The sequence below is a fragment of the Dunckerocampus dactyliophorus genome, chromosome 8 (genome assembly GCF_027744805.1).
Source record: "Dunckerocampus dactyliophorus isolate RoL2022-P2 chromosome 8, RoL_Ddac_1.1, whole genome shotgun sequence".
Classification (NCBI taxonomy): Eukaryota; Metazoa; Chordata; class Actinopteri; order Syngnathiformes; family Syngnathidae; genus Dunckerocampus; species Dunckerocampus dactyliophorus.
Genome location: NC_072826.1, coordinates 1,227,733 through 1,255,623, shown reverse-complemented (window position 1 = coordinate 1,255,623; position 27,891 = coordinate 1,227,733). Strand labels below are relative to the sequence as shown.

The 27,891-nt window shown below is 40.9% G+C and overlaps 1 protein-coding gene and 1 non-coding gene across 15 annotated transcripts in view; one reads left to right on the top strand and one right to left on the bottom strand.

The window, feature by feature from the left end:
- Nucleotides 1–3,321: 3,321 nt before the first annotated feature.
- Nucleotides 3,322–3,403, top strand: trnas-gcu (transfer RNA serine (anticodon GCU)). Its single transcript has one exon. It is a non-coding gene; the product is annotated as a tRNA-Ser (tRNA).
- A 6,818-nt stretch (nt 3,404–10,221) lies between these two features.
- chl1b (cell adhesion molecule L1-like b) overlaps nt 10,222–27,891 on the bottom strand; it is an 85,676-nt gene continuing 68,006 nt past the window's right edge. For 7 of the 14 annotated variants that reach the window (XM_054784177.1, XM_054784183.1, XM_054784182.1 and 4 more), the window contains 6 exons: nt 24,164–24,343; nt 23,109–23,138; nt 21,581–21,652; nt 18,108–18,239; nt 17,280–17,352; nt 10,222–11,327 (listed from right to left, as the gene is read on the bottom strand). In XM_054784177.1, the coding sequence (XP_054640152.1) occupies nt 11,123–11,327; nt 17,280–17,352; nt 18,108–18,239; nt 21,581–21,652; nt 23,109–23,138; nt 24,164–24,343 (692 nt within the window). In that variant the 3' untranslated portion in view covers nt 10,222–11,122. Of the gene's footprint in view, nt 11,328–13,611; nt 18,240–21,580; nt 21,653–23,108; nt 23,139–24,163; nt 24,344–27,891 lie in introns of those variants that run through there. The other 7 variants (XR_008572210.1, XM_054784187.1, XR_008572209.1 and 4 more) reach the window with 7 other exon arrangements.

Genomic DNA, 27,891 nt, shown 5'->3' with positions numbered 1-27,891 from the left:
ATTCAAGCACGTTTTTACTTACCATGACAGCGAGGTCCCGCTTCGGTGTGATTCCCTGTTTACCCATTGAGGAAAGAAGCCGCATCGAGGCAGCAGAGCAAGGAAGTGGAGATTCAAGCCTGTGGTACCTTCTATTATCATGGGAAACGTGAATTCACTACCGAACAAGATCGACGAGCTGACAAAGTAGGTCCCAGATGCTAACGTGGAGCTAGCAGACAAAAGTACATGAGAGCCTGTGGAAGGCGCAAAGCAGGCTAGCTTGCACTGTGTGTGAACTAACGGTGGTGTCATCCTGGGCATGTGAACATTAAAATGTCCATCTATACAGCAGTTTTTAAAATAGGTTTTCGTTATTGGGGAAAAACAGATACTGATATCTACCTATTTTTATGCCAATATTGGCCCGATATCAGACATACCTATTGACCACCGTTACAGTAGCTGTTTTGTGCCAGACATTTTAAATTTTGGTATTGTAATGGCTATTTCTTTTCTTTAGCCTTTCTTCCTGGTTCTTTAGAGCGTGTTGCTATGGGAGAAGTAGTAAATGATCATACGATTTATAAGGTTTTCTTCAAATTGTATTGAAAATAGGAGCAACATATTTGATTACAGTGCTGAAGAATGAAAGTACACAGAGTATATGTAGCAATTGCAACACCCCTCTAGAAAAGTGAAACCTAATATTGTGTGCCCGGAAAGTGAAAGTTAAGTTTGTGTGAAAGTGAGAGCTAAGCAACAAAAATGTAGAAAAATACTTCTGCAGTGTCTTTTTACGATGCGAAACAAATGACGCTCTGCTTGTGGTTGAATTTCATAGATACTGTATCTGTAGCTCTTTCTCGGGTCCAAAGTTTATATCTTGACTTTTCTTTCTAAGACTTTCCAGTAGTGCACCAATTCAGTTATTCCTAACCACTGTGCCGTGACACATCAGTGTCATCACGAGTGCTTGGGAAATGATCAAATCTAAACTAGAAAAAGTGCGGTCCGAAAGTTATCTATTATTTCAGACAAATAATGTATCTTTGTTCATTTATCCATGCTTTTCCACAAGATGGCAGAAGGTACAGCACATTCCGTAATTAACCTTTGTATCCGCCTTTTGCCATTCATGCAACAGAATAAGTCACGTAATGCTTGGTGGTGTGACATGAGGTTTTTCTGTTGCAAAATATGTGCCTTAGCTAAAAAAATGTTGGGAAACACTGCTAATTAACCTAATTTCATGGAACCTCCAGGCAGTGATTATCTGCTCAATACACCCCTTTCACAAGCACTTAATTAAATAATGATTTGAAGACAATTAGGCAATTGTGTACTGTATATAATTATATATTGTTAATACATAAATATTATGCATGAATGATGTGTAGAAATGTGTTTTTGTGACAGTGCAGTTGGGTTCCATTCTAAGGAAGAACTGAAATTTGAATGAAAAAGAAAACAATTATGATCTTCATTGTGTTGTGTCATTTAATTAATTTCATCATCGACCAACTGACTCTTGTATACCCGTGACCCTGATGAGGTACCTCTCGCATGCTAAGTCAGCGCTCTACCATTTTGAGATCGACCTGGCCTTTCTTCTTGAAAAAAGCATGACCTTAAATTCAGGTGCATAAAATGACATTTCTTGGAGAATGCAGGTGTTGAGCCTGCTAGCTCTTGCAGGCTAAGCAATCGCTCTACCATTTGCGCTAATTCCCAATGCCTGCTTTTTACAAGAGAAAAAGCCTCCCAGGACATGAAATGTAGACCACATGGCCAGGTGTCAAGGACCATTGGCCAGCTGAGCTGCCGTTACCTTGCCATTCTTCAAACGTGCTTGTCTCTGTCAGAATGTGAGTTGCCAATTATCCCATCTGTTGAATTGACACAACCAAAGTCCAACATATTTCACTGATACTGATCATGAGGAAAGGGACTTTCCGCATGTTTGAAAATTAAAGCAAAGTAAATGTGCTTGGAATTCAATTAGTCATCCACACACGCTTGTGTGTTTTCAGGAAGAGTCATCACCATGCAAGGAACCAAAGAAGAAGCCAATACGCAACGAAAATACCCATTTTCCAAACCGAGGAAGCCTTTTGTTGACAGGAAAAAGCCATAACATGAACTTTGCAGAATGCAGGCATTGATCCTGCTACCTCAGACCAGAATAACAACATGTGACCGTCTGGTTAACTGAATACTGTATTTTTTCAAGAGGAAAATACTATTTGGAGGGTATTGATTCCTCAATCTGTCACATGCTAAGTGAGCACGCTACCATTTGAGCTAACATCCCCTGCACCAAATGTTTGCATGCACATAGGCAATTTCTGAAGTCTTTGATCCTTTCACGGACATAGAATTTGGAGAACACGCGCACTGATCTTTCTACCATTTAAGCTATTCTACCTGCACCACATATCTGCTGCTATGTACTAAACCTCCCAGACCCTGTGCAGTCTTAACACAAAAATGTTCAATTTCTGGAGCCTTTGATCCTTCTGGAAGTAAGCAATCATGCTTGACCTGAATTTCAGACCATGCTTTTCAGCAAACATGAAACACTGAAAATGCAGGTATGGATTTCTCTACCCTATTTCCCAATATGGGGTATTCGTGTGTGTTAAAGGGACTGATAACCGCAATGTCCACATTTCATGTTTGCTGGCTTTTCCTCTTGAACAAAGCATGGTCTGAAATTCTGGTGCGTAGCATGACGTTTCTTGGCGAAAGCAGGTATCGACCCTACTACCTCTAGCATGCTAAGAGCGCTCTACCATTTGAGCAAATTCCCCCTGACAGATGTATCTCCTGTAACATAACAAGCATTAAAACTTGTAGTTTCTGGCGACTGACTTTGACCCTGCTTTTGCCAGAAGGAAAGGTGTCGGGACCTTATTTTTCGACCAGGCCAGTCCACCCAGATTATTTTATTCTATCGGCTATAAATGAAGACTCTAGAATGAATAGTCGTTTCATAATTTATTCCAGAGAAGTTTTTACAGAAGAGTGTGTCGTGGACACAAACAATACCAGCGCGCTGGAGAGGGACTAAGTTGAGGTAGCTTTTGATCAGAGTTAATTATGAATTATCCCGCTATCTCTTCGCTGTTTGTTGTGTTGACTTGGACTTTTAAAATTTACCTAACTGTTTCCATCATGTGTGTGACCACCTTGTATGTCACTCTTATTGTATGTGTGTGTGTGTGTGTGTGTGTGTGTGTGTGTGTGTGTGTGTGTGTGTGTGTGTGTGTGTGTGTGTGTGCGTTGAAATGATTCACCGGGTTTGAGGTCTGATATGGGACTCTGTGTGTCTGTGACCAGGATGAGGTGGCCGAGAGGTTAAGGCGATGGACTGCTAATCCATTGTGTTCTACATGCGTGGGTTTGAATCCCACCCTCATTGAGCTTTATTGCTTCCAAACTCCTCGATATCTGAATGTGGGTATCAAGAAGGATGTGAGATGGCATCTCCTGATACGAGGTTGACAAACATGCATCAGAATATCAAAGTGTGACTGTCAGGTTAACCAAATACTGCAATTTTTCAAGAAGAAGAAAACTATTTGGAGGGCATTGCGTCCTCCACCTGTCACGTGCTAAGTGAGCACTCGGCCATTTGAGCTAAGATCCCCTGGACCACATGCCTGCATGCACATTGACAATTTCAGGTGTCTTTGATCCTTCCACGGACACAAATTTGGAGAATGCAGGCATTGATCTGCTGCTATATACTAAACCTCCCAGACACTGCACAGTCTTAACACGAAAATGTTCAATTTCTGGAGCCTTGATCCTTCTGGAAGTATGTGATCATGCTTGACCTGAGTTTCAGACTATGTTTTTTTCAAAAGAAAAGGCCAGCAAATATGAAATGCTGAGAATGAAGGTATGGATTTCTCTACCCTATGGTACCCCATGATCTGAAATTGAGGTGCATAAGATTAAGTTTCTTGGAGAATGCGAGTATCGATCTCTCTACCCCTTGCACGCAAAGCACGCGCTCTGGCCCCACGCTCCCGTTCCTCAAACGTGCTTGTCTCTGTCCGAGTGGGTACGGGTATGGATTCCTCGACCTTATTGCTCAATAGGGGCCATTCGCGAGTGGTAAATGTATGCTTTGACTGCCCTGAAGTCGGCAAGCTCCTCATGTTCGTAATTCCACGACATACATACATAGATAGATAGATACCTTATTACTCTCCAAGAGAACTTCACATTTCCAGCACCCTGTAACTATGGGCGCGCAAAAGATGACCTCATCGAACCACCTCTCAAGCGTGTAAACAAACGCGGGTGACTAGTAGAAAACTGGATTGCTCCTTCCATCCATCCATTTTGTAGATATGCCGTCTATCCTCAGTCGGAATGTAACAATTCCCGGAAGTAAGCGACGGTAAAATCTGATGCTGTGTCTCCGCGCTCGATTAGGAGAGTCCTTGGGGGCGTCCGTGAAAATGTTGCCTTTTCATGTGATGTCGGCTGTATTTCATTCATATACATGTTTGTTAGGTAGATTACTTTTCCTCTTCAATTTCGCATCGGATTTTCACTGAGTGTTGGACCACCTCTAGTCATACCATGGCTTCGAATGCTAAGTCCAACTTTAAGCCTTGCAAACTCATGGATTGGAGCTTGAAGACAAGATAAAAGGTATGCAGGATATGAATTCACTATAACATCTATCTGCAGATGAAATTTCATTCAAATCTGAAATAATTTAATTTTGGCCCGGAATTACTGTGTACAAGCAATTTGTAGCGTGACGTAGAAACCAATAAACACAGCATGCTGCTGCACAGTGGTGGCCGTGGCCCCCCCACATTTCAGGTATCACCTTATTGCCACCCCTATGTGAGTGATGGTCTCGCCTTGGCCACCCCAACGAAGGCCTACCAGAAAATTATGACACTTGATTTTCTTCCCTGAACTTTTTGATGATCAAATAAATGTAAATGGCTACTCTACTGACTTCTAAAACAAACGTCGCAGCCTAAGCCTAATGGCAAGTATTTCTCAGATGTTTTACTATGTTGTTTACAGCCATGTTGAGAAGCTAATTGCTGATGCTGTATCCACTGGCTTTACAACCACAGGAGATATGTCATGTTACACATATCGGTATTGGCTGATATCGGTATCGGAAATAGATAGTTGGACAATATCGGTTATCGGCAAAAAAGCCAATATCGGACATCCCTAGTATATACAGAGTATCGTTGGTGATTAATGATAACGGTGGTTAAGGACAAGTCATTTACATCTACGTGTTTTGATTTGATAAATATTACGTAACTCTGAGCAAATGTAGAATTCCTACAGCTTCTGCTTGGATATTAACACACGCCACAGCTGCTCACTGACACTGGGAACACCAAGGTAGGTGTCTGTAAAGCACTGAATGCATGGTTCCAATGATGCCAAGCACACTTCCACTTCCATGTGATATTTATTATCATTAATAGTAGCAGTTCCATAGTTCACAGTCTGATTGGCTTCTGGCTACCCTGTTCTCGCGAGACAGTTTTTCTCCAAACAAGAAATCCCATCACGTTTTGGCAACTCTAGTTGTCAGGTTCAAACTCCTGTGACACTTGTAAAACACAGCAAAACTACAGAAGAGACAAGACAACAAGCGTATCTTTTTACTCGCGAGGAGAACGGAAGGGACGCACCAGAGTTGCCTTCCCAAACCGCTCTGGATACGCTCCCCGTGCTTCCTCTTTTTTATTTGGGTATTCCCTATCTACGTGGTTGTGCAACTCTAAGGGCGAGGGGAAGCAAGCAGCTGCACAACTGTCTTTGTTTTGTCTATGTGTGTGTCTCTGTGGTGGTTATCTTGAATACATGTGTGGTATGAAGCACATTTCAGCATAGCCTTGAAGGACATCGTTTGCATCGACTGCAGCCTCGGCGTCAACAGACACGGGGGCGCCATGAGTCGCCACCTTCTCTGTTGCAGGGTCACAGCAGCATTCCTAAAACAAACATTTCTAAAGGGCAACACACTTTAATACTACTAAGATATATAAGTGATAATTATATTGCTTGTTAATTTATGTACAGCTCCAACACTAGTCTACACTGCTTGCATCAAAGTTTGGATTGAAATATTCTCAGCATATTCATTCACTCCAGGCTCCTCACACGTCTCCAGTAAATTATCACATTCCCAGAAAGAAAGAGAGGTGTTGCCAGACAGTTTGGAATACACATCATCAAGCGTGGGGCCCAGATGATTTACTGCTTCTCAAGCAGAAGGTTATATTAAATGCCATGTAAATGCTTGAATCGTACGTACACTTACATACGTTTCCATCGAAAGATATCGGTATGTGAGTGTCCTCACAGAAGAGGGTTCTGCCTTCAGTCTTTGCTTGGACTTGGGCTTCTGTGTGTGGAGCAGCCCACTGTGAAAATGACTGCATTTTCCCTTGAGCAAGGCACATGAAACCCTGAGCTGCTGAATGTTCCATGGGTGAGTATTTGACATGAGTACAATGAAGACACCTGCCTATGACACCTTAAATCTTGGCTGTGTATGCAGATAGGGCTTATTGCATTGAACAATGTTAGAGCCAATGAACGGCAAACACTTCACTGTTTTTTTCTTCAAAGGTTCACTGCCACTGGAATATGCATCAAGCCAAAGATCTACAAAAACTCCCACATTTCATTTCTGCTACTTTTTTCCTGTGAACAGCAACTTTTGGGAAAAAAAAGTGATGAATGAAGCCCTCATACAAAGTGACTTGCTGACAGCTCCAAAGACTTCTGGGACCAATTTATTTGCAGTGTGACATGTTGAGATAAGTACGTCACACGTCCCAGATTCTTAAACATTTTGAAAGAGTCACAGGCCCATGGCAGCTGGCACCTAATCTGAGCAGTTCTACAAATGAATTAAGGCTTCAATGTCACTAGAAAATGTGAGTTTTTATTACTCATCTAAATCAAATGGTCTGCTACTATCCACCATTTTAATTTCTACGTCAAATGTACAATATACTGTAGATATGATAAGACCAGCGAGTGGCTTTGTACTGATTTGCTGAATGTTTTGTAGCTTGGTGTCTCACTTTATTAATGGAACTAGAAAATCGCATGAACCTGTTATCACTCATTCAGTGGCGAGCGGTCAGGGCCAGCAAAGCCTTCTCTGTTGGCCTAAACACTATCAAAAGCACTGACGTCCATTTACGACTTAAAATTGGAGCACCCACTACTTTCAAGTCATCAGAGTAATGTTCGATTCAAGTCCCACGTATTTGATGAATGTTGCAAGTCTTTGATGATATTGTCCAGTCAAGTTCAAAGCCATCAAAATTGTGAGTCCACACCTCTCACTCGAGTGACTCGAGTCCTCCCAGCTCATATTTTAACAAAATATACTGTAGTTGGAGTGCTTGGTTTGAAAATGGTTCTCCCATTTCACTTCTGCTCTGATAAGTCAACTTTTCTCTTTCAGTCAGTGACCCAGCCTCCCCTCTAGCCACCCCTCAATAAACGTCCGTGCTTGGAAAGTGCCTTTCATCACAATGATGGCCACATAATAAAACATGTTTAAACCTTTGTCATTGTAATAGGGTATTGTGATAGAATGATAAGGTGCAGTTTGTGAAAGGCTGGTTATACTGAGTTATCAAGTTGAATACCTATACTATATATACTATATCTTCCAGTCGTGAGGGAAATTGTGTGTTCAATGAATAGTGGGATTTCCGTGATAAAATCGGGTTCTGTATTCTACTGCCTACCTTTTCACTAAAAATGTATGATATCATTTACACACTACGTTCTTTCTGAATTTCATCTTTGGCATATTTGTCCATGGTCCCCTTCAAGATGAGATCATTCATTCATTTCATACTTGGTATAACAGTCGTCCCTCAACACATCGCCATTCATATTTTGCGGCTTTACTCTGTCACGCTTTCTCAAAAATATGTTGATTAATAAATCATGCTCCTTCATTATTAATAATAATAACACAGGCTACTGTTGTGGATGTAATGCAGATAAAATTAAACTCTAAACCCCCGACGTCACTTCCACTCCTCCACACAGAACACATGTATTGCATTTTTTAAATGGCTTATTTGGTCTGATCATATCTACTATACTGGGCAATACAAGTGTAAAGAACACTATAGGGGTATTATTTCATGTCTAGAGGGCTCTAATAACATTAAAAACTCTATTTTCTATGAAACAACTGTGAAAATATTTGATTACTAAATAAGGAATCCTATTTTGCGGAAATTCTTGAACCACAAGTGATAATAAAATAACTATTTGAATGAAATGACACATTTTTGCTTCTGACCCAAAGCATTACATTGTTTCATTGATGAAGGAAGGTGTGTGCGTGTGTGTGTGTGTGTGTGTGTGTGTGTGGGGGGGGGGGGGGGGGGGGGGGTATGTGCATGCACTGTCATCGTCTGGCATTTGTGTTTGTTTATGTTTTGGCTCCAGTACTCCAGTGCCGCTCACTCGCTGGTCTTTGTGTTTCTGCCCTCTCGACTGCGTGGTTTCTGGTGCTGGGTGGAGTAATGAGGCACACAGTTTGATCATCGGTGATTAGTGGAGCTTTTAAGCGTTGTGGCTGTGCAACATACTGATAACCTTTCAGTCTTCCTCCGGTTTCTCTGATCGGCCTTTCCTTGGTTCATCAGCCCGTTTTCCTGCTGAATGTTAATGTTCTTGTCTACCATTTGTTATCTGTTTGATCTTTTCGGTGACTTTTTGTTAGTTTTTCGCTTATGTTCTTATACTTTGTGGACGAGCGTTGCTTGAGTTGATCTTGCTTGTTTCATGGACATGCGAGCTCTATTATTAGGGCTAGGTGCAGCAGAGACTGGCACAGAAGCCTACAGCACCTTCTCGTGGGTGGCAGTGTGAAAAAACCATAAAGAAGTCACTCGGGAGTAGAAGTCACAGGACCAGCCAAACACGACATAAAGTGCGTCTTATAGTTGGAAAAAAAGCTAATTCTCAACCAGTCCAGGATGTACCCTGACTTCTCGAGCGAAGACAGCTGAGATAGGCCGTTGCATACCCACGACCCTGGTGAGGACAAGCGGTACAGAAAATGGATGGATGGAATTTGGTTGCCAAAAAGACACACAAATCCAAAGAAAAGTTAAGATTTAAGACTTAATCCTCTGATGCTTGCAGAGTTGAAGGTAAAAATTGAGGACAATGGCAGTTCAGTTTATCCCAGTTTATCCCAGTTTGGTTACGTTCCAAATGTACGCATTTGACCTCAGGTACTTGTGTTGTTTCGTTTTTGGATCCAATTTTGTGGCGTTTTTTTAATGAACGTTCTCACTCTGGAATTTGTGTTCTTGGTTATAAATATTATATTTTCTGATGTACACTAGCGGTCAAAAGTTTTTGAACACTCCAATTTCTTTGGAGGAAAAACTTACATTTTGAAGTGTTAAGATGGTCTGTTTCTCTTCGATTGCTACTTCCCTTTTTCTTGCCATTTTGTAGCAACAAATGACTTTCTCCAGTGCAATGCTGTTCAACTGATGTTCACGGGGGTGTTGTACCACAGCGTGTTCTGAACGCTGTTTTTATGCAGACAGAGGAGGCAGTAAGTACTCCAGGCCTGATCAACCTCCATTTCTGCAGAACAGCTTTGAATTGTTGACCCATTTTGTTGTCCCTAAAACAGTCCTTTTTGTATCATTCTGAAAGACACATTATTTTTCCGTTTTGGGTAACCTTACCTTTTTTTTTTTTACGTCTGGCACTTCACCACTACCTTTGTACCATTCAAGCTATTCATTGGACTTGAACGAGTTGAATTTCAATAAACAACTAGAAAAATTGGAGTGTTTTAAAACTTTTGACTGGTAGCGCAACAATGTTCTATCCATACAGAGGAGGCATATTTTACATTTATTGAACTTATCAGGTATCTTTGAGTATCTTTGAGTATCTCATTGCCTTGGTTTTCGGTGATGAAAATATGGTCACCCTAATCGAAGGAACATTGAATTTCTATGATGAGTGAACAGGCAGATTGGTCATTTAAACAACGTAGAAAAAGGCAATTTATTTAATCAAAAGCCACCAGCTAATCATCTCAACATGCAATGGAAACGTAGCTACGTGTCTGCTTTAATGTTCACAGGTGAGTGTGAATTATGTAAGCCATTTGCACAAAAAGGCCTCAAAGATGAGTGAACGGGCAGATAAGTCATTAAAACAATGTCGGAAAAGGCAGTTTAATACATCAAAAACCACAAATAATTGTCTGCACATGCAATGGCAAAGTTTTCACAAAACAATGCAATGGCTGTGTTTGATGTCAGATAACATAATGGAAACATATAAATGTATAAATGGTAGCAAAATATTTAAGCTTTACCATTTTGACACATGATGAATTATGAAAGTGAGTTGCCCAACTCGATGTGCTCAGAAAACAAAACAAAAACACTCGTGACAGCAGTGCCTTTGTTATACAGCCACCATTTGACACTGTATAGGAATGTAAACTGGGCTTTTCTAGGAAGCCAACAAAAAGTACCAGCTGATACGCCGAGAGTGACATAATGACAACATTTTAATTGTAGCATCTGGAAGAGAATCAGAAATATGATATGTCAGGTAAATATCGCTGGTAAAATAAGTTAATAAGTAACCTTGACAGACACGGTACATCATATTTTAGCAATATGTCCTGAATACCAAAAGTAAGTGACCGATCCCTTCTGAAAAAACAAACAAGCATTTGACACCCCATTATTGAAAAAAACAGCCAGCATGTTGCCATGAGGAGGTGAACTTTTAACATTTAGTGTGAACAATCACTACAAAAACCAAGCCCTCTACATTTTATTGTAGTAATGATAAAAAAGGAGACACTCTTCACATCCAGAATAATATACACTATATTTATATACAGTGTACATACGTACGTATTAGGTAACCAAACAAACAAGGGCTTTATAAAATGGCAGCGGCAGTGTATTGTTGGCAATGACGCATTGCATTTGACACAAAGCTTGTGCTCAGCATTGCTAACGTCTATGTCCACTTCCATTTGTCCCTCTGAGCAGGTTTAATGAAACCGGTGTGCACAGCGGAAGATGGATGGAAGGCGTGTTGCTCACGCCGGGATCTGAGCGGTGGCCTTGATCTCAGATGACACCCTCTTCTCCTTTCGGCCCGCATACTCGCCTATAAAGGATCCATCCTCGTTGAAGTGAGCGTCTTCCTCGGCGTAGTCCACCAGGCTGTCCCCGCTGTCACCCGCTTTGATCTCTCTGCTCAAAGAGTGCTGGCTGCCTTTCAGTGGCTTCTCATCGTTGTCGCTGTAGGAGAGGAAACAGCCAAAGTGACCATGATTAGCTTGAACATTTATGCAATGTATATGCATCAGTGCATTTGTCAACGTGTCAAATGATGGAGGTCTTAAATTGCGAGTATACTACACGATTCCATACACTGTGTTTTATACTACAGTGGTACCTCGGTTTTCGTTATTCGTTCCAAAAGTTCAGACCAAAATCGAAATGTATAAAAAGGTAGCAAATAATGTAATTCCAATTATTATGTTCCAGACGGCCCAAAATATCAACAAAAAAAAACATTTTATAGTAGGCTACCTTCTTTTTCAAACTGCAGGAACTCATGACTTACTTTGGCCATTATTTAACAGCCACACTCAATAAAAAATGTAAGCACAGCGACTCAGCACCGTGTAGGGTGCTTTGTTTGGGCACCCGATTTTGCGGAGCAATATAGTACAACGGCAAATGGACTAGTTTGTTGCGTGCAATATTGTACAAAAAACAAGGCAAAATTTTGGTGACTTCAACGGAAACCGAATCATACGAACACCGAGGTTTCAAGGTTTGACTGTATAGTAAATATTATACTATACAGTATTAAGTAGGAATGTGTACTGTATATACATTTATATATACTGTAAATACACACACACACGTATATATACATTATATACCGTGGTGTGAAAAAGTGCATGTTTGTCACACTAAAATGTTTCTGATCATCAACTTAATTTAAATGTTTGTCAATGGCAACACGACTGAACACAAAATGCAGTTTTTAAATGAAAGTTTTTATTTTTTAGGGAGACAACAAATCCAAACCTACATGGTCCTGTGTGGAAAAAGTGATTGCCCCCCCATTAAAACATAACTTAACTGAGATTAATTGAGAACTATCAGTCTGGAAAAGGGTATAAAGACATTTGTAACGCTTTGGGACTCCAGCGAACCACAGTGAGAGACATTATCCACAAATGATGAACACATGGAACAGTCAGCGGAGGAGCGGCTGGCCAACCAAAATTACCCCAAAAGCACAGCCAAGCACAAAAGACCCCACAACAACATCTTAAGAACTGCCTCAGTTAAGGTCAGTGTTCATGACTCCACCATAACAAAGACGCTGGGCAAAAACGGCCTGCATGGCAGAGTTCCAAGACCAAAACCACTGCTGAACAAAAACAACATTAAGGCTCGTCTCCATTTTGCCAGAAAAAATCTTGATGATCCCCAAGACCTTTGGGAAAATACTCTGTGGTCTGATGAGACAAAAGTTGAACTTTTGGAAGGTGTGTGTCCCATTACATCTGGCATAAAAGTAAGGCTGCATTTCAGAAGCAGAACATCAAACCAACAGTAAAATATGGTGGTGGTAGTGTGATGTTTTGCTGCTTGAGGACTTGGAAGACTTGCTGTGATAAATGGAACCATGAATTCTGCTGTCTACCAAAAAATCCTGAAGGAGAATGTCCGGCCATCTGTTGGTGACCTCAAGCTGAAACCAACTTGGGTTCTTCAGCAGGACAATGATCCAAAACACACCAGCAAGTCCACCTCTGAATGGATGAAGAAAAACAAAATGAAGACTAGTCCAAGTCCGGACCTGAATCCTATTGAGATGCTGTGGCATGACCTTAAAAAGGCGCTAAATGCTGGAAAAGCCTCCAATGTGGCTGAATGACAACAATTCTGCAAAGATGAGTGGGACAAAATTCCTCCCCAGCGCTGTAAGAGACTCATTGCAAGTTATCACAAACACTTGATTGCAGTTGTTGATGCTAAGGGGGGCCCAACCAGTTATTAGGTTGGGCCCCTATTCACTTTTTCCACACAGGACCATGTAGCTTTGGATTTTTTTTGTTCTCCCTTAATAATAAAAAGTTTCATTTAATAACTGCATTTGGTGTTCAGTTGTGTTGTCATGGAGTAATATTTAAATGTGTTTGATGATCTGAAACATTTAAGTGTGACAAACATGCAAAAAGAAAGAAATAAGTAAGGGGGCAAACACTTTTTCCCACTACTGTAAATACTAATTTTTAAGAGTGAAAAAGTAAATGTTTGTTTAGATTAAATATTGGAGTGTAGGAGTTTTCAAAGATACAAAAAACCTTACAAATGCATATACAGTACATGTGCATTGCAGTTTCTAAGCTTCTTTTTGATAATCTGAGTTTAAATGCATAACAGTTTTACTTCATTTTAGAATGTAGTTAATAAAAAGAGTGAAGAATGAAGGTATTACAATGTGCTCATGCAGTCAAAGTCAACATGCTGTCACACTGAGCTACATTGTGCTTCGTACCGTTTGCTGCTGTTGTGCTGCGTAGATCCTGTTGATTGGGGAATCATACTACTACCCTTGCAGTGCTGGTAGTCCATTTCGGGTGAGACCACTACAGGATTATGAAACGTGCACAGATAATACTGCCCAAAGGAAGAGCTACTTCCAAACAGTGATTGCTTTCAGCTTCCTGCTGTGTGCTGGGCGTCTGTGCCCAGTGCCACCAGAACAGGAATGACAGCCTCGGAATAAAGGCAGCGCTCCTGTCAGGATGCAGTGTGTATGCAAATGCTCACACCACGCTGTCGGCGCCTTGCGACCAAAGGGACATTTTCATAGTGCGAGGAAGTAGGACTTCTCACAACTGCCCCTTTTCCACCAAGTAGTACAATTTCGCTTTGGTTTTGTCGTCGATTTATTGTGCGTTCTCTGGGTTATAAAGTTTTCCAAATGGAAAGGGAAGAATAAAACCTTTTTTCTTTTAGGTCTTTGTATTATCTATTAGTTGCGACTTATGGCAGTAATAAAGACCAAACACTACAGGCGTGAAGTCCTACAATAAGGAGAATAAATTCATAATTATTATGAGGAAGGAACTATTGTGATATAAAGTCATAGAATTACAGGAATTACATGTACTTGTAGCACCATCTTAAGTATGACAAGTTAATGCGATTGTGTGAATCAGTGGTTCTCTACTGATTTGCCAAGTGGTGATCCAAATTGCATGAATTTTTCAAATATATCTCATATTTTAAGGGCCTGTTTTCAACGTAACGTGAGCTGCAGTGCTGAGACCTCTTTATGGCATGCTCTTCTCTAGCAGTTATTGGCAGCTGTGTGTTGGACGAACAGCACAGCAAGTCTCCACGCGATGTCCTTTCTCTCCCACTCAAGATTGACGGAGGTGCCCAGAAGCATAACATGCACCTCGTAGCAAGCGAAAGCGCAGACAAGAACGGGAGGTGCATTCACAGCCATTGAGTCACACCTAATTACATACATGACATAATTACATAACATCCACTGAAAACCGCCCAGTGACTCATTTTTGGGTCCCGACCCACCAGTTGAGAACCACTGGTATAAATTAGGGATGCTCCAATCAGGGTTTTATGCAGCCGATTCCAATACCAATCATCCATGAGCAGGATCGGCCGATACCGACCACATAGATTAACTGTAGACTGTTCAATGTATTTAGGATGATGTATTTAGGATGCTGGCAAATAGGCAATTATTAAAAAATACACTTTTGTGCGGATTGTCTTTTTTTGTTTATCTTTATTTGTGTGAAACAATTTTTGTACTATTGGAGACAAACCTGAATTTAATTTGATGCATGTTTTGGAGCAATACGAATAGTTGGCACATGAATTGTTTACTGTTAGAGCTGTCAACTATTTGTGGTTTATTTACGACTGCCACTTTATTTACCAAGCAAAACACACAAAGGTCTGCTTTCATGGATGACTAAGGAAATAAAAAAATATTCACATTTTAGAGGGTGAAATCTGAGGATATTTTCATTTTTACTTTAAAAATCCAATTTAATCAAATACCAAAATAGTTGTTGATTAATTGGATAATAGATTAATTGTTTCAGCTCTACTTAGTACAAGTACAAGTTCTTATGTTCCTCAGTTAACTTCCCCGGCGGTTTACAAGTTTACAAGTACGCTGTCCCACGCCTCCCTGCTAACTTAAAAAATGTAAGAATTGCGGGGGTGGGGTGAGGGCACATTTCTATATTTTGGTTTTGTTTAGAAAAAGAATAAAAAATGGTAGTACATTTGCATCAGGCCATTAAAAAACATGCCACAGGCTACAAATGCATGTAGCTTTTGTGTATTTGTTATAAGAAATGTGCGACATTATCTCACGTTTTCAAACCTTATTTAACATTTAACAGACCACGAAGTAATTGACATGCGGGTGTTGGTTTCATTTTGTGCAGCGGTAGGCGCTCACGGGCGATTAAAAAAAACATTCATGTTTCCTGGGCTCCGTGTAAACGAGCGCTAATTTCAAAGATAATGTTCATGTCATCGTGATCTAATATCTCACCGGACTGATGAACAAAGGCATTACAGGCAGGCGACCAAGTCAGCTGGTTGCTTTTTTAGGCTTCCGAATGGACAAAATGCACGACAGCCGCTGAATGTGTTTTTATGTGGACAGGCTTTTTCAAAAAAAACTCCACTCGTGTGGATGGACATTTTTTAAAGACTGGCGTGGCAAAAATGTGTGTTTTCAGAAATATCCGTGTTCATGTGGACATAGGCCTAGCTTGCTAGCGTCCTGTGAGGAGCAAAGGAGAGAAAGGGACTGTTACTGCAGCTGAAACCCGTCGATGTGTGCCAGCAGTCAGTACATACAAAAAGCAGGCGTTCACAGAAGTGGGCTGTCCGCCCTCTGAACGAGTCGTATACATACAGGAAATGATACACTACAAGCCACCCAATCACAGCCTTAATGGTCAGCAAAGAAACTGAAACCGGCGAAATGCAACAAAATGCTTACCTGCATATTTAAGAGTCAAAATGCAGTCATACGTGGGCATGTTGAGCTATTCACTAAAAATGGACCAATCGTGATGCGCCCTTTACTTAATTTTGGGGGATGGGCGATTGGCCGATCCTTACATATCAAACCGATCTTATACAAGCTTCTCTACTTCTGCAAACGTCTGAACGTCATTCACTGTCCATTTTTGAGCTTCCAGACTGACAGCGAGCGATCAAGCTGAAGGCTACAGCTAAAGCTACCTGGAGCAAAGAGCCATGAGGTGCTTTTGAGCAGTGAAAAGAGCAAAGCTACTATAAGGAGAATCATGGACCCATTACCCCTTTTTGGTCACTGTGCCATTTATTTTTAGTATGAGGCTCAAATCAGGTCTGCAGGGTAACCAGTTGTGCAAGTTTTGTTTGTTTTTAAAATGCAGCAACGTTCTAATCTCTTCGTTTAGATTTGAGAGAACTCATAAGCAGTTAAAACAACACGTTCGTATTGTTTCAAGGGTATGGTTTTCCAACAAAATAAGACTGGAACATTGAAGGTGTCTGCTGTCAGTTATTTTTTTGAAATCGATATCGGCCAAAATCGCAGTCAGCAAGTCAGGCATACATATTTGACACAGATATCAATCCACACGGTGAAAACGCAAGCCAGATGAGGATTGTGAAGCGTAGTGTAGAAGGCTGAAACTGTACCGGTTGATGGAAACGTGGCTTCCAGTCTGAGGAACATTTTGGCATTTGCCGTCTTTTTGGTCTGTCATCATGATTTCAGAATAAGTCTGAAAAGTTGAAGTCATAATATACAAAGTATTCCCCGAAAGGAAAGCCTTTCTGGGGACATAAAACAGTATGTTAGCTCTTTCCAAAAAGTTCCTTGCGCTGATTGGTCAGAAACCGCCTTGTGTCTAACGAGAAACGAGAACTAGAAGCTACCACTGCAACAACACTGATGTGCACACAGCTCACGATGATATTGCTGTTTATCACGTACGTTCCAATTCCCCGGCACCATCACATTTCTTCCACAGAAGAAGTATGGGGCTCCGTGTCAGCCTCATGCATGTTACATTGTCTTTGCAGCGACAGGGGAGAAATAAAGAGCAGAACTAAGAGAGGAGGAAAGACTTTTAAGAGTGAAATGTAAAGTAATGCTCTGAGGGTGTCACTTACCTGTATTCGCAAAAAGTGTCGTCATTCATACCCTGGGACTCCACGTCTGGATGAAGGTCTTCTTTTTCTTTTACTGCTCACAAAATGAGGAGACGATGTTAAGACAGATTCTCAAGAGAGCAGCAAATGAAACTCGTGGTCTCCCATCGCGGTTCTGTCTATTTTGTAAGGTAGAGTCAAACATACATCCTCACTGTATGAAACCTACACAGGTGAGATCTGGATTTGATGTAAAAGTCTGTCTCTGTAATTTAGCTGTAACCCGTGTGTCATACTGGGCACAGGGGATGGGTATTTTTACACCAGCAATACCCATTTCAGACAACTATAACAAGAACTTAATGAGAGAACAAAGAACTGAGCTGTGTCTCTCTTTTATTTTCATGACGAGCGAAGCGATTGCTGCCCAGACAACAACCTGATGGCCATTAGCTGTGAATAATAAAGGCAATTACGGCCTCTCGGGATTCCAATAGAGAAGGGGAGGGGAACAAAGCCTGAGATAACCACAAAGCTCATGTAATCATTAACTGCACATCCAGCATTTGCATCTTGTCTCACTGTGGGTTGGACTTTGCTTAGAATGCTGCTAGAAAATCTGTGCGTGTAAATAATACAACATTCAAATGAGAAAAAGTCATTTCCGATCACTACGCAAGCATATTTGTTATGATATTATGTATAAATTTACAATGAAATTGTTTTGTGGAGAAATGCTTGTTTTGGGTAATAGCTTCTGGGATGATTGATTGTTTTCATAGCAACATATATAAAATGGAAGTGTTATCAGTATAGAAGGAGGGTTGTGTGTGTGTGTGCGTTACCTACCTGAATACTTCCCTCCTTTATTTCTGTTGACAAAACAGGCAATCAACACAATGAGTGTGAGCAGAGCGATGGCGCACAGCAGGCCAATAAACCAGCCCTGGTTAGATATTCCTCCATGGATGCTGGCGAGACCTGGGGAGAAGAATACTCGGTGACTTTGACACATCTTAACCTTTTCATCGGACCACTTGATTGACTGTTTACACCGCTGACGCCGACCTGATGCCGAAGCAGCAGGCTGCTGATGATCCAGTATTAATATTAAACAGCAAATTCGCCTGTCTAATTAATCAAGCATGGAACGCTGTGCAAATGTAAATCCTCGGTCCACGCAGCCACGCTCCGCAGCTTGAATCACCGCTCAAGGATGAAGCCAGTTAAAAAAAAGGGAGACTCAGACTTAGTTCTACTGCTTTTTTGTTGAAGTATGTGGATTCTGCATTTTCTAGCAGTATTGGAGATCTGTGAGTAAAACTATCTGGCCAACGCGGCAGCTTCCAGGCATCAAAGCTATGGAATATAGAAAGTACTGCAGGATCATCGCAAAGCAGATGAAATAGAACATCAGGGATTCTCTTGTCATTTGGCAAAACCCAACAATGGTTTCATATTATTTTCCCATAGATTGAACAAAAGGCCTGGTCCGAAAACCAGTCAGTATCTGGTGTGATCACCTCAAATACTGCAGACGCCTACCCAGAGCATCCCAAACAAACTGACATGTCCGGTGATGATGTAATAATTATGCTGTCTAATCAGCATCTTGATATGCCACAACTGTGAGGTGGATGGATTATGAATTATAAATGCTCACTAAAACAGATCTAGACAGGTTTGCGAGCAATATTTGAGAGAGACGGACCTCTTCTGTACACAGAAAAAGTTTTTAAACTTATTAAGAACAAAAATAAAAGTGTTGCAATTATATATTTTTTGAGTGCAGTTGAACCTCGGTTAGCGTACGCTCCGGTTAGCATGTATTTCGGTTAATGTTCAAATTCTTCGGTTAGTATAGTATGGTACACTGGCCACTAGGTGTCACTAGTAACACAAGCACCAGACGTAATCACCAAAACAACAGGCTTTTATTGCAGGTTTGGATGATCTCACAACAGGTGCAATAATAACAATAATAGTCATCATCATCATTATTAGCATAATATTATCTCGGGCTACTCTTGTGGCCATAATCCAGCTAAACTGAACTCTGAACCCCCAACCCCCCAACCTGTCCACACATATCTACTATATTGGGCAATATGTGTGTAAATGTGACTATAGCCGTGTAATTTCATGTTTCATATTAAAAACCTTATTTAGAAGGTTGTAAACAGGTTTTCTCTGCTCTAACTACAAAAATATTTGCTTTTTTAATAAGGAATTGTACTTCACGGAAATTCACTTATCCCGGTCTGCAATGTGAGGACCGGGATAATAAGGGATTACTGTAATCTTCAATGTTTATTGATTCCTTTTATTCATCATTTATATGCCTTTAGAATTGTTTAATACATGTAAAACTATAATTCTTAAAACTATAAGAATGTAGGTAAATGTTACTTAGCAAAGAACTACAGAGTCAACCGTTGATGACATCATAGAAGGGCGACGTTGCTGACTTGCTGACAAAGACGTTTTGTGATAAAAATACATTAACAACACAGCTGGCCTCACGCACTGCATTAATAACACAACAAGAAGCGCAGCATATTGTACGCTAACCGGAAAATGTACGCAAAATTCTGTCCTAAATTTTCAACGTCAACCAAAAAGCGGGACGTATGCTAACCAAGGTTTCTCTGTATCTTCATAACATTCAGTTGTTATACTGGATTTGTTTACTGTGGTATAATAAAGTTATTATTACATTTTCCTCATGCTACAAAATGACTAATTACATCAGAATTGACATTCACTGCCTTTTTAAATTTCTCCTCTTTAAATTGTGCCACATAACCCAGACATATCACATAATGTGGCCTTTTGCTAGCCAACAGGGGAGCGACATCTAATAATGTAGTGAATGATGTGCGTCATTAGCATGCCTTGGCAGCTGCTGTCTGAGCAGGTCCACATCAATCCACTTCATTTCCCTGTGGCAAACATGCAAATCTATCGTGCCTTCAGCTCAGGTGCTTTATTTACTCAGGTGATAACTCAGCACACATTGTTGCGCGGCGTGCGCAGGAAAGCAGTTTGTAATGGATCCCAAGATGCAAAAGACAAAAGAGGTTGTAGGACAGGCTTTAATAGTCTCTGTTACCGGTCAGAACAAAAAACAACGGTGCAATAGGAAAACTCAAAAGGGCACCGCGACAAAAAGAGAGAAACTGTACCAGGCTGGAAGGAGCTACGGGACATGTAGCAGGACTGCTCAGGAGAAGGACTTGGAAGCGTGGTGTAGCCTAGTGATCCGGAGGAATAGCTGAGTGCCGGAAACAGCAACAGGTGAGTATAAGTAGGTTAGTTAATGATGAGCAGCTGCAGCACATCCCGCAGCTCCGCCCCAGGCAGGAGGGACCAGGGTCTGAATGCAAAACATCAGCCTGAGTAAATGCACCAAAACAGTGACAGTCAACAATGACCCAAACATACCAGTATAGTCACAGCAAGGTGTGACACACATGGACACCTGTATCTGCGCTGCCCATCCCAACCAGTGCAAATGACACTCTTTGACTAATGTTGATGGATTAGTCTGTGACTATGGTAATTCTAATCATTGAACCTGCACAACGAGTTTGGCTAAGATCAGACCCTGAGCTAAAAATACCCACAGGCTGTCTCCCGTGTTTTGTCATTGCACTTCTCAGCTTGCCATTAAACGCAGGGGAAAGCAGCTGTTTGGCCAGCAGGGAGTTGACGATCTGGAAGACGCAGCATCAAAGTCAAGGGGATTTCTCGATAAGGAGAGGCCGCAAAATATTCTGATATAGCCACTTTCAACAGCTCCCACTTATCCACTTATCGCAGTGTCCTATAAATACCAACCTTCCCAGTATGTGCTCACAACCCTCCAGGGGAGCCCCAGAGGACATTTCCCCTCATTTTCTCTGAGCTCAGATAACTTCTGTCTTATTGTGTGGTGCCGCTGTTTAGCCAGCTGAAGATAATATGGAAATGTCAGGTGACTGTTGGGTCAATACACTGCTGTGCAGAGTGGGGACTAGGGCTCAACAAATCAATCACTGACAATTAGATGTGTTTGTCCCATTCAAGTGGTGGCACTCTCCAGTTGGACAGTCCGCCTGGAATATAGATCTTGTATCCTTCAATCCCCATGGTGCAGCAGTGAAATGAACGCTGCATTAGAATCAACTAATCCATTAGCAGTATCAGTTTTATTTACACTTAGAATGACGAACCGCGGTTAATAACTCAGTTTACACTCTAATATACTGAACATTTGTACAATGTTTAAGTTCCTTCTCTTTGCTTTGATGGCGGAGTGTCAGTATGTGCTGAGGTTCTACCTATGTTGGACTGAGTGGATTTGGTCATGGGGGACTTTGGAGTACTTGGAGGTGAGGGAGAAGCGGATTTGCCTGAAAGAAACATAGATCTTAAGGTTATTCAGTATGACAGGCTTTAGAATACTACTTTCTAGTGTTAGCGCACATGCTGCTTTTAACTAGTCTAGAGCTTCTATCTAGATTAGTGACGTATTAGTGATTAGTAATGTAAAAATGTTGCTGTTTTGTCCACATTTTTTCTAATCCTTAAAATCGGCATAGACAATCTAAAATCTGTAATTGCTTAGTTAGGAACCTCGAGTAGTCAGATCTAAATGCAAGTTTTACATTAGTGTACAAGTGGTCCTCGGTTTACGGCATTCCGAGTTTGGCCGTTTCGTGGTGACGCACGCACTGCCTTTAACTATAAATATTCTACAAAAAGAAAAGGAGAACTAGTTACGTGCACGTGGCGGAATAACACATTGGCACACTGGTAGAATAACACGGAGTCGCATCGCTACGCTGAGAGGAAGGACAATGCCACTTTTGTTGGTTAACTATTTAAGTTTAATCTCCATTATGACCACCGAGGCGAGGCGACACGTCTGGTGGCAGCGCGTAAAAGTGAAAATGAAAGCTGTAACGGCTACTGCTTTTCTTCAGTCTATCTTCTTGGTTCTTGGGGTGGCGCTGCTATCAGAGACGTAGTCAATGACACACAATTTGAAAGGTTTTCATTTTGTATTAAAAAAATAAGAGCAATATTTTTGATTACAGCGCTGGACTCTATCATCAATGAGGAAGATCGGGGAAGAGCCCAGACTGAGAGTACACAGTCTATGTAGCATTTGCCGTGCCCCTCTACAAGGTGAAAGTTAAGGTTGTGTAGAAGAGAGAGTTAAGTTTGTGTGAGTAAGAACAATGCATCTATTGTGGATTTTTCTATCAGTCATATTTACATGTTGCTCAACTCTGATTGTGCTATGTGAGTCTTTGAGTATCTTCTAGACTGAAAATGCAAGCTGAGCAATTCGACTCGATCATTAGGTGTAATAATAATATTTAACAAAGTCAACTTAGACGTTGTAAGACGCTCAGTGGAGAAACCAAGCTGCTGAAACGAGGCAACCGTCATGAAGGATAAATATGTTATCTTTGAACATGTGAAAGGATCTGTTCCTATGAAATAGACAGTGATAACAGCATAAGAAGCGTAGTGCTCTCGTTGATGAGACTTCCGCCTCTCAATAAGGCCTGTCTCTTACTCCCTAAAGCACCCCCCAGTGTGCAAGACAACCACAGGGATATTTTTTTTTTGTATTACTGTTTCATTTAACTCTTGTATTTATCGTTTTTAGGGCCGAGTTTTATGTCTTTCATGTGTTCTGTTTACAGTGCGATAGTATCATTTCCACGTAACCCGAGGACTACCTGTACATCCTCTGTGGAATAAAATACACAAAGAACTACGAAATCTAGGAATACTAAAATTGTACGTATGTGTATATAAACTGTTATGCATCTACATGAGCACTAGTCTACATACTGGGGTCATCAGTGGGAGCCAGAGTGGAAGCTGCAGGGGGTAAAAAAGACAAAGAGGACAAGCAAATGCATTGCTAAGCAGACATTCACACATATTAGACTCTGCGTGATGAAAGGTTGCGCTTGAAGCGATACGCATTTAGGCAGCACGGCAGCGAGTAGACAGCACAAAGCAGTGCAAGGAGGTAGCTTAACGCTTGCTGAATTTTGATACATGCAATGATGGAAACAATTAAACTAAAGCTGCAGAAAAGCTACAGAAAAGAGAGTTATCATCATTTTGGTGATTTTACTTTTTAACATGCAAACAACCACCACTGAGAGACAATCAACCTTCTCTTTGAGTCTAAGCTTCCCCTCAGTAAATAGCAGACATTTTTAATTTAGTGTGTTTATATTATGTATATTATGTTGGAAAAGACTTTCATTAAGGCACAATGATAGTACGTTGCAAGCACCACCCATTCATTTGCAGTCTGTTTTCACTGAATCTCAAATAAGTTTCTATTTCATTTCCTCTCTAATCATTCACACTAAAGTCCACGTCCTCGCAGATTGACTCGATTTAAGTTGCGCCATGCAATCCCCAACAAATGATATGTCATCACCAAGAAAAAATTACATGCTACAAGCTGGATTATTATGATGACTTACCCAGCAACTTTTTCATGATTACACAATTCGTTATCGGAGCATTCAGTCTCTCCCCGCTCAAAGCAATTTTCTTTCTTTGCTGATTGTCTCATAACTTGCACGGTCCATCCAATCAATAAGCTCTTGCTCTGGCAGTGACAAATGAAAAGCTACACTACATCCATATTAAACTGTTTATCCACCAAAATGCCTTACTAGGACACAAGAGAGGCTTGGTAGCGTTTGCTCGCTGAATACTACTTGGAAAACAGAAAGGGCTTTGTTACTTGCCTCACAACGTGCCTGGAGTGAATCATTTCAATGCCATGACTCTAATCTTATTTTGTCTCTTAAGCAAATTAGGACCAACACACACCAGTTCATTCACGCTTAAGCTACGTCGCCCCTCCCCCAATTACTTACTTGCTTCAAGGGTGGTGGTGCTTTCCTCACTGACAATGGGTCCACAGCCCACAGTGGTGCAGGAACGCAGGTAGAACTTGTACTTGCTCAAAGGTTCCAAACCCCGGAGGGTCCACTTGGTAGTTTGGGGTTTGCTGATGTCTATAGTCTGCAGTGGCCCAACTTCCTCTGTGTCGTTAACTGCAGGGAAGGATAAATTGACAACTGAAATGTTAAAACTGAAGATTGTCTATCCAAAACGAAATCATAACATCATTTTTACAGATGCAGTTACCAAAAGGTGCATTTGTTAAACTGCTATTCGGTGTGTGCGACTGCTGCAGTGTGGTTTGTTCAGTCAAGTTTGAACTCTACGGTGCACACGAAACAAGCAGACTATGAAAAAAAGTGGTTTTGGGTCGCTTACAAGTGAGCTCTGGTGAAGTTCGGTTCATTTCAAGTGTGAATGCTGCATAGACCAAAGACCCAAATAAGTGATTCAGTCATTCAATACCAAAGACGTAGTTATAGTGAGCGTGAATGATTGTCTATATGTGCCCTACGACTGGCTCGATATTTTCCTGAAACGTACTTATGTTCTACTGCTGATTGGTAAAGAAGGGAAAAAGGTAGAAACAAACTTTTTTTCTGATGAAACACTGGAGTGTAATGTTTCTTTGGGTAGGTTCCATGTTTATATAGCCATAGAACACAATATTCTGTGTGCCTTGAAAGATCAGTCAAATTCGTCTAAAACGGCCGGTTCTGAAAAATGGCTGGGATTGAATGAGTGAAACAACAGCAAAAGGCTTTTACACAGCTGTGTGTCTGTGTGCTCGCGAATCTCTTCACAACATCTCAGACTGTAAAAATAGCACCAGATAGAAGGAGTATAATAATCCAGCAGACTTCATTATTGTTTTGAACATTACGTTTCGTCGTACGATACGTCTCAAACGCTGTTCAATTGGGTCTCCACTCGTCTGACCAATTTTATCATCTGATATTAGCATAAAAATGAGAGATCTGTTCATATCGGTAATGGTTTTTGTGCCTATAATGATATGGGCGCACGAGTGATGATGTGCTCCACACTGTAACAAGCTTGCTAGCTCAGTATGTCTGCGGTCCGAAATTATTTCCAAGTTTCGCCTTTCGATTGTACATATGCAATTTGCAATATAACACTGGTTATGTGATGTTATCTTGCTTTAATACTTCAAATCGTATTTGTTTCATTCTTTCTGTGTTTATGCGTCACATGCTGAATGGGCCCAGGTGATAATGTCACTGATTGTAGTAGTCCAGAGTTTCATACTTTGCACTTTACTGTGTTCTTACAGTGTTTATATGTGAAATGCATCCAGTGGCGTTACAGTAAAAGAAGCATAATGTGTTCATGTGACCTGACATTAGTATGAGGGAGGGCTGCTGCCTATATCAGTATCAGTAATGGAGTCGGTATCTTACCTGGCTACTTTGGGTCTGTTGATAAAGAGGTCAGTGTAAACCCAAACAACATGAGTGTGATGCAGAATGCAAGTCTAATCTAGTACAGAAATACAGTCCAAAATCTGGATGAAATCATACTGAGAATAGCTGTCCAGTCTACAAATGTGTCCCAAACAGATTTTTGGGTCATTGCTATAAAAGATGACAACACAACTTACATAAGATGTCTCATTGTTCACCACATGATTTATGTGTTCTTGTTTTTTTGTAGTTTTTTTTTGTGATCTAATCACTCACTATGGAAAATACGGTAGCTTTGCAGGCAGGCAGGTGCCATGTATTGTCTGTGTTGCAGAAACAAACAGGGGGTACTTCTGTTTCGTTAGGACACATCAAAAACAAGGAAAAACTTGTGAATGAACATTTTAAATGTTGAATTATTATTGAAACTGTATCATTAGTACAAATTAGGATTCATTTTCTGAATGCCCATTATTTCAGAAATATTTCCAATACAGTATTTCCTATTTATCCCAAAATAGCCAAAAAGTAATAAGTCAATAAGTCAATAAGTGAAGTCCGACAACTATATTTTTGTACAATTATTATTATATATGTTTCAAGGCTGTAAAACCCCTCACCATACACTTCATACACTTTTCTCAGACAGGTATTAACATTTTATCATATTTCTCTCTCGTTTAATCACTCTGAAAGTTCAAATTTCATGTGAATTTTAATGATCAAGATTGGACACAAGAAATTAAGTGACTCCTCTGATGGTGGCTCCTCTGATCGTGGTTTGTCTTGGCGCCATTAGGCTTTAGCATTTTTGCATCCTTGTTAAAACATATTCCTCCTTGTTGTCCTCCATCAACCGAAGATTCATTTACAGTATTCCAGGCGCCCTACAGCCGCGTAACTTCTGCCTTCATTCAGCATGTATGATCGCTCGCAACAGGAAACAGGCAGTCCTGCACGAAGGAGATTGATTGACAATGGTCTGCAGCCAATCAGAACGCAGAACACAATGAACGGGTCTCCTTTAGCCAATCAGGACTGTTGTGGCTCTATAGTTACTGAGACGAACTGGACACATCTGGACATGTCTTCAACTCTCAAATGAGTATACAACATAGTCATCTGGTAGCAGTAGTAAATATAATAACAGACACATACAACAGAGCACCGATAGATCACTCTAAAACACCACAAGGACGCAGAACACAATGCGCGTTCATAAGCGGTTAAAAAAAAGTGCAAAATTGCACTTTAAAAAATCTGTGAAAGGTGAACAGTGATGTAGCGAGGGATTGTACTTTTGTTCTTCAGCCTCCTCAACCAAGTAGGTCGGTTTGGCTCATTTTCTAAAACAGAAATTACTTTCTCAAAACTCTCAGATCATTTGGCCAAAGAGTTATAGCTCACTTGCAAAAGCTTATGTCGCTCCCAGAACTGTTCACTCATGCGTCAAAGATAATTCCTTTCCCATATAAATAGTCAGTGCCACCAAAATGCAAAGATCATTCTCAATTGCTTTGGTTCATTTCCTGAAACAGACCAGACTTTCTCAACACTCTCGGTTCTTTAAGCAAAATAACTTGAATGGTTCAGCACAACAGCACGGTTCACCTGCCAAAGCTCATACCTCTCCCAAAACACTGCACTCATGTGTCGGAACTAAATTCCTTTCCCAAATAAATGATCAGTGCCCAAAAAATGTACCAGCCCTTTGGCATTGTGCAAGCACTGCAAGTCAAACTCTTTGGATGTTTTGTCACGATGGCAGAGGACCATTGAAATATCCCTCATGTCCACCTCTCAGTCTTAGTCCAGTCCTTCACTGTCACTAATTACTGTGCTCGTGTTTTGTCCAGCTAACAGAATACAATTGTGCACAAAACTGAAAAGAAAAGATTTCACGGTAACAGTAGCCTCCATGTTAGGTTTGACATCACACACTGCACTCATACTGCCAAGGAACACACACATAACATACAGTAACTTTCATACATCAGTGTAATAAGAACATGTGAACAGCATCACATACTATGTGATGTGTGAATATTATGTCGCCCACGGTGCTGCAAATAAAACACTTCCTCACTGGTTGCTGTCCTCAGCCTTCCTCTCCTGGCCAGCGTCCGCATCCTCCACCTCACACTGCTGTCTGGCATCTCACAGATTCTCATCCATCACAGCACAAGTAGTTTCACCTGACTGTCAAATAATGAATTCATCCCATGTTTCAAGAGATTCGTATATGGCATCCATGGTATTCAAATATCTTATTGACT